The 7,583-nt window shown below is 58.3% G+C and overlaps 1 protein-coding gene across 1 annotated transcript; it reads left to right on the top strand.

Annotated features, from left to right (window-relative positions):
* The first annotated feature begins 248 nt into the window (after positions 1–248).
* ADRA2A (adrenoceptor alpha 2A) lies at positions 249–3,173 on the top strand. The gene has a single exon (XM_041746062.1). The coding sequence runs from the start codon at positions 249–251 to the stop codon at positions 1,767–1,769; it is 1,521 nt and encodes a 506-aa protein (XP_041601996.1). The 3' UTR covers positions 1,770–3,173.
* The last annotated feature ends 4,410 nt before the right edge of the window (positions 3,174–7,583 follow it).

Below are 7,583 nucleotides of genomic sequence, written 5' to 3'. Positions count from 1 at the left end.
CTAGAAATAAAACTTGTGCTGAGCCGGGAGGAGGGCGCCCGCCACGCGCGCCGCCGGCGCAGGCCGGGTGCGGCCGGGGAGCCGGGCCCATGCGCCGCTAGCGGCCCCCCGGCTCGGCCGGCGCCCCCGCGGCCCCCTCCCCATGTGAGGCGCGGCGGGGCGAGCGGGGCGCGGAGGAAGAGGAGGACCGCGGGCGCCGGGCCGGAAGGCAGCTGGCGGCAGGCCCGGGCGAGCGGGCGCCCGCGTTCATGTTCCGCCAGGAGCAGCCGCTGGCCGAGGGCAGCTTCGCGCCCATGGGCTCCCTGCAGCCGGACGCGGGCAACGCGAGCTGGAACGGGACCGAGGCGCCGGGGGCCGGCGCGCGGGCCACCCCGTACTCCCTGCAGGTGACGCTGGCTCTGGTGTGCCTGGCCGGCCTGCTTATGCTGCTCACGGTGTTCGGCAACGTGCTGGTCATCATCGCCGTGTTCACGAGCCGCGCGCTCAAGGCGCCCCAGAACCTCTTCCTGGTGTCCCTGGCCTCGGCCGACATCCTGGTGGCCACGCTCGTCATCCCGTTCTCCCTGGCCAACGAGGTCATGGGCTACTGGTACTTCGGCAAGGCGTGGTGTGAGATCTACCTGGCGCTCGACGTGCTCTTCTGCACCTCGTCCATCGTGCACCTGTGCGCCATCAGCCTGGACCGCTACTGGTCCATCACGCAGGCCATCGAGTACAACCTGAAGCGCACGCCGCGCCGCATCAAGGCCATCATCGTCACCGTGTGGGTCATCTCGGCCGTCATCTCCTTCCCGCCGCTCATCTCCATCGAGAAGAAGGGCGGCGGCGGCGGCGGCGGCGGCGGCGGCGGCGGCGGCGCGCAGCCGGCCGAGCCGCGCTGCGAGATCAACGACCAGAAGTGGTACGTGATCTCGTCGTGCATCGGCTCCTTCTTCGCGCCCTGCCTCATCATGATCCTGGTCTACGTGCGCATCTACCAGATCGCCAAGCGCCGCACCCGCGTGCCGCCCAGCCGCCGGGGCCCGGACGCGGCCGCCCAGCCGCCGGGGGGCGCCGAGCGCAGGCCCAACGGCCTGGGCCCCGAGCGCCGCGCCGCGGGCCCCGGGGGCGCCGAGGCCGAGGCCGAGGCCGAGGCCGAGCCGCCGCGCCCGCAGCTCAACGGCGCCCCCGGGGAGCCCGCGCCCGCCGGGCCGCGCGACGCCGACGCCGACGCGGACGCGGACGCGCTGGACCTGGAGGAGAGCTCGTCGTCCGAGCACGCCGAGCGGCCCCCGGGGCCCCGCGGGGCGGAGCGCGGCGCCCGGGCCAAGGGCAAGGCGCGCGCGAGCCCGGGGAAGCCCGGGGCCAGCCCGCCGCGGCGCGGGCCGGGGGCGGCGGGGCGCGGGGGCGCGGGCGGGGGCGCGGGCGGGGGCGCGGGGCCCGGGGCGGCGGCGGCGGCGGCGGCGGCGGCGGCGGCGGGGCCCGGGGCGGAGCGCGGCGGGGCGGCCAAGGCGTCGCGCTGGCGCGGGCGGCAGAACCGCGAGAAGCGCTTCACGTTCGTGCTGGCCGTGGTCATCGGCGTGTTCGTGGTGTGCTGGTTCCCCTTCTTCTTCACCTACACGCTCACGGCCGTGGGCTGCTCCGTGCCGCGCACGCTCTTCAAGTTCTTCTTCTGGTTCGGCTACTGCAACAGCTCGCTGAACCCGGTCATCTACACCATCTTCAACCACGACTTCCGCCGGGCCTTCAAGAAGATCCTCTGCCGCGGGGACAGGAAGCGGATCGTGTGAGTGAGCGCCGCGGCCGGCGGGGGATCCAGGACGGACGGCGCGTCTATGCAGTCCCAGCGTGCCCAGGAACCCGGGGCCGCCCCCCGGGCCCTGGCCCAGCGCTGCGCCGCGGCCCGCCGTGGGCCTCTGCTCTCGCCCCGACGGCGCAGCGGGAAAGAGCTGGCTGGGAGGCCCCTTGGAGACTGGGAGCGGCCTTCCTGCCTTCCTGGGTTCTGGGGCCTCCCCTAATCAGTGTTGTCTCCTAAAGGTATTTTCACCTCCCCTCCCCCCCCCCGCCCCCCCAGCCCCGCTGTCAATGCAGATGAGAGCAAGCAAGCCCTGGACCCCGGAGGGCCTGGCTCGCCGAGGATTAAGGGATGGGGGTTACCCAGCCCCTGCTGATGGCTCTCCCCCTTCCCCTAACTCTGTTTTTAAACAAACGCTCAGGGCAGCCCTGCCCGTCCTCCCCCACCCCCACCCCCCACTGTAAATAGACATTATTTTTGATAGTACTCGCGAGGGTCCCCAACGTCTGGGCTTTTGATGCTGTTGGAGATGCCCTTGAGGCACACACATTGTGTTGGGTTCAGGCCAAGCTCCTTTGCAATGCAAGCCCTTTTCTCCTGTCATTACCTCCTTCTGTGTCCTCTTCACCAGCAACTGGTGATGGTCCCCTGGGCCTGGACCTGCTTGGAGATTTCCTGAGGGGGAAAAGATTTCTGTCGATTTTTTTCCTGTGCCTAACAGCATAATTGCCTTTTCCTATGTAAATATTACACGGAGGGATCAAGAGAGAAGCCAACGAACCTTTCTGCCTTGCAGCAGCCCTGTGTATAAAGCCATCATCCTCTGATACACCCTTGGCCCCAGTAACTCACTTTAAAAGTATCTCTTTCCTGGGTCTCTCCCTCCCTCTCCCCCTCCCCCTTCCCTCTCTCCAGGGCCACTGCTTGAAGAATATGTATGTTTCTATCTTGTATGTTTGTGCACCTGCCCCTCCTTCCCCAAAAATGCTGACTGCAAGAAATCTTTTGGCTGCTGTTTTTAGATGGAGGAGTGGAAATTATGTGGAAGAAGCAAACCTGATGCAATTTGCCCAAGGTAAACAGTTCGAAAAGACAAATGAGCCTGCCAAACTGTACAGTTCCTGCCCCAGGAGCTCTTAGGTATCAAAGTGTTGTCCTTTCCCCCCTGCTGTTCTGGTTGAGATCCTGTCATTGATGAACTCCCAAAACCGAGGGAGGAGGGCGGAGACTTCGTGTTTACATCCGAGTTTCTACATGTTTTAGACCGAGACTCTCTAAGGCCTGCGCTCTTACTTCACTAAAGACAAACTAATGTCAGCACATGTTGCTAATGACGGTGGATTTTTTTTTTAATAAAAAGTTTACAGACCAAATGTGAAATAAATATGAATTAAATGGTTCTGTCTGTTATCTGAGTTTCCAAAGCTTTAAGACTCTGGGAACATGCGACTTTGTGTATATATATATATATATATATATATATAGAGAGAGAGAGAGAGAGAGATTTATTCAATGTATATACATAAATTCAATATATAATTAAATTTAAGTTAAAAAACACATTACATTATAAAACACTCACCTTTGAAAGTGTGAATGATGATATGCCTACCATTTACCAAGTGTTTCTTTTTTTTTTTTTTAAAGATTTATTTATTTTAAGCTGTGAGAGAGCATGCGCAGGCATGTGGTGGGGGAGGGAGGGGCAGAGGGAGAGAAGCGGACTCCCAGAGAGCCCAGCCAGAAGCAGAGCCTTTGCTGACCCCAAGTCACAGGGCTCCAAGTAGAGCCAGAGGAGGGGCTCCACGAGGGGCTCCATCCCAGCTGGAGCTCACGACCCTGAGATCAGGACCGCAGTGGAAACCAAGAGTCTGAAGCTTAACCCACTGAGCCACCCGGGCACCCCTTACCGAGTGTCTCCTGTGTGCTGGACACTATGGTGAGCCCATTATAGACTCTGCTTCATTTAATCTTACCCCCAAGCCCTATGAGGTCGGTACTATTATTATCTACTTTGTAAGGTGAAGAAACTTGAATCTCAGAGTGATTTGCTTGAGGTGAACAAGTGGTGGAAAGGCATCATACTCCAGCTTTATGTGGTTCTAGGGTCTGTACTCTGAGCCTCAGAGCCTTGCCAGAGTCACCTTAACACTGCAGAATGCTCCCAGCTGGGAGATCCCTGCATAAAGTGTGGTGTATACACAAAGTGTGGGATATAGCCCAAGTGTGTAGATATACACAAAGTGCTACATCCTGCAAAGTATGTGCCCTAAAGTGTGTATATATACCTCAAAGTGTGGGTATAATCCAAAGTGTGAAATATACTTCAAAATGTGTATCACGCCTTACAGTGTGATAATATGCAACATGTGGTTTACAGCTCAGAGTGTGGTATATGCACAAAGTGTGGTAGAGACACCTGAATAGAGCCGTGTATTGGCTGGTGGCTTGAATTGTCTCCGGCCAAGGGCATGGGTCCTTCCTGTTGCATTTCTATAGTATCAACTTCCACTCTGCTGTCTAGGAGGGCCTAAGATCCTCACGCTGTGGTTCTGGTCATGTGACTTTGAGGCTGAAAGGGCCCTGAGAGATCCAGGGATCCCACCCCTCATCCTCAAAGAGGGAGTGCCTTGCTCGACGGGGTCCCAGAGCCCCGGGTGATAGGCCTTTGGGCCCATGCTGCCTCGTTCAGCTGAGGAGCGGCTGACAGATGTGAAGTGGTTCTGCGCTTATGGAAGATCAGATGTAGCCTGACGAGAGAGGGCCACTCACGGAGGAGCAGGGTTTGAGGGCAATCAAGCGACGGGTCATGGTTTGGGGAAGGTGGAATCGTAAGGCCGCTGCCTCTAACATCTGCGTGGACAACTCTGGACGTGCCCCCAGAAGCAGGTCCTCAGCCCTCCCCAGCTGTTTCTGTACCCTCCGGGTGGCACTAGCGGTGTCTCTTATCTTACTTAACTTCTTTGGTGGGGGCGAGGTTGTGCGTGCAGGGCTGGGAGAGCGGCAAGCCCTAAGCAGGATCTGGGGGCCCTGTGCGAAGACAATGGTTCTCAGGGGTCTTTGTTAGAGGTGGGAAGTTCCTGCCATCACCCGGTCACCTGAGCCTGCAGACAGCAGAGTGGGCAGGTCCTTGGCTCCTTGCCTGGGGGCCTCCTAAGCCACGGCCTTTGGCACCAAGGCTGGCTGCCTGGTGTGGTGCTGGGCCCCACTTCCCACCCCTACTGGGCCTCTCTCTTCCTACTCCAGGGCACCTATTGCCCCAAAGGCAAACATTGCCAGACAATAGGCCACCGTGGCAAGCCCTCAGGAACTAGGCTGTGTGTCCCAGACAAAGGGGTAGATACAAACACTGCTGCTGTTGACTCTGTTCTGCTCTGTCTGCTGGGCAAGTGTTTGCCTTGCCCTCGCCCCCAGGGGCCCTGCTCCTTGAGAAAGGAGGAAAAGTCTGAGCAATGGTGTCACATGGTACAGGCCTCTGGTGGAGCCCCCAACCCCCATTCCAGTGGCAGAGAAGCCTCAGAGGTGGATGGGGCTGGGGGAGGTGGGGGAGAGAGGGCTGGAGCTCAGACCTGGGGCCCGGGTTTCTGAGTTCCCCGTGGGTGGGCATCACTGCTTGCTCCTAGCACAGGGCTCGAGCATCAGCCTGAGCAGGTCTGGGTGGGGTGGGGATCTGAGGATGAGAAATGGTCGGCACAGGGATCTGTCTTAGCCTCGAGATCAGGAGATGAGCCTTATCCCACAGCTTCCTGTCCACATTCCTCCTAGGCGTGTGGGCCCGGAGAATCTGTCTTTGCAGCTGAGTCTCCTGTTTTATGTCATTTTGGTGCAGGTACCAAAAGCCCCCGGCTTTCGGGTCTGGAGTGCAAGGCTTTGTTTATTTTCTGCTGTTCCGCAGGTCAGGAGGAGAGAATGGGAAGTGCTTGGGCTTTTCCTCTTGGTGACTCTATGACCGAATCAGACTTCAAGTGCCAGAAATGCCCGCACCCATCTTCAGCCCCCACGTTGTGCTGTTCAGGGACCCGAGACCCTGACAAGCGTTGGATGGTGTGGCATCCCAGAGTCCGCCCGGAAGACTCCTCCTCCTGGCTCCTCTGCCGATGACAGATAACCAACCTGGATTCGATTTTGCTGTGGGATGGGGAAGTCACCGATAAGCCCCAGGGTCCCCTCTGTGCCTGCTGTGTGCCAAGCACCATGCCAGGCACTGCGAGGCAGGTCTCTGCCCTCTGAGTATGAGCCCCGCAGGGCCCAGGCCTGGGCCCCGTGGGAGGTAGCTGACATTAGGGCCTGCCCTGTGCTCTGGAAGCCTCGAGGCTGCGTGGGGAGGGACATGTGCTGCGGGAAGCAGTGAGTAGCCGAGCCCCGGGGACAGCGTGGGGAAGGGCAGTGCGTGTGCCTGCCCGCATCTCTCTGTGCCCTGAGCGTGCAGCGAGGGAGAGGTCACCGTGCCTGGGAGCCCAGGGCAGAGGATGCGGGAGGCAGGGTGCTGGGACTAGGGCTGAGGGAGGAGGGGCGGGAAGAGAGCTCTAGTTCATGCCTGGGAGCCCGTGGAAGCGGTGCCAGCTGCTGGCGCTCCCAGGCCCAGGTCAGACCTCTGCTGTCATTTCTTCAACCCCATCCCTGGGGGTGGCCCGGTGAGCTCTTGTCTTGTTTGGGCATACCCGTCAGGAAGCTACCCCCACTCAGGTAGGGTGGCACAATCCAGGTGTCCAGGCCTCTGCCCTGGGCCCTGCCACCCCGCCGGGTGGACCTGGGAGCCTGGGATGCAGGAAGGGGCTTCTGCCTCGGCAGACGGTGTGCCTGGGAGAGAAGCGGGTGAAGCCACCAGGTACAATCACAAACACCAGGGTTTGTTGTGAAAATAGCATTGATCCCTTTGATTCCCAGAAATCCTGAGGTTTAGAGTTAAATAAAAAAAAATGGAACAGGGCCTATTGGAAGGAGCCCAGACCTGGGCATTAGGAGGCCTGGGCTCTAGTCCCACCTTTGCCTTTTACTAGCTGAGTGACCTTGGGCGAAGCCCTTTCTGACCCCCCCCCCCCCCCCCCCGCCGATTCTTCATTTATAAAATGAAAATGGCTGGTTTAGGTCAGTGTTCTTTAAACATATGTTCCCTGAAGTTTATTTAACTACAAAATCAATATCCATCTCTCTCCCTCTTCCTTTCTTCCTCTCTCACGTGTTTACCATCTATCTCTCTGTCGTCTATCTATCATCTGTCACTGAAATATTGGGTGAAATGGCCTGTAGCAGACACCTGCTCTTTAGGACCTCACACAGCTGTGGGAATCTCTGAGAGAAGATAGTACGGCGGGCTGGGTTTCCCAAACTCCCCGGACTGCGGAATTTCCTTTTTCCTTTTTTTTTTTTTTTTTTTTTTTGGAATTTCATTTTTCATAGAGCAGCAGAGAGAACATTATACTTCTTAGGTAATGTTGGGCTAAGAAGTCACACTGGGCTTTTCTCTTGATCTGTTTTAAGATTCTATGAAATGCTGGCTCCTCCCGTCCCCGCTTTAGGTGAGCCTCGCTGGGTAGGGCCAAGCCACGTGTTGTCCTTGGGGACAGCTGGCTGGAAGAATCACAAGCCTTACAGAAACCTGGGGTGGAAGTGAGAGTTTGGGGTGTTTTTCAAATGTGGGCTCTACCTTTGTGTGTGTGTGTATGTGTGAATAAGTGAATACATACATGTGAATGGCTATGTATGAGAGTGTATGTGAAAGGGTATGTGTGTGCGCATGTCTCTTCATGTGTGAACAAGTTCAAGATCTCTTTCACAGGGATATTTTGCTCACCAGGACCTAGGGTGG

This window comes from Vulpes lagopus, chromosome 2, assembly GCF_018345385.1.
Source record: "Vulpes lagopus strain Blue_001 chromosome 2, ASM1834538v1, whole genome shotgun sequence".
Classification (NCBI taxonomy): Eukaryota; Metazoa; Chordata; class Mammalia; order Carnivora; family Canidae; genus Vulpes; species Vulpes lagopus.
Note: the sequence above shows the minus strand (reverse complement) of the source record. Positions and strands in the feature narration are given on the sequence as shown.

Coding starts and splice junctions, on each gene's coding strand:
- ADRA2A (XM_041746062.1), top strand. CDS start 249: ATGTTCCGCCAGGAGCAGCCGCTGGCCGAGGGCAGCTTCGCGCCCATG.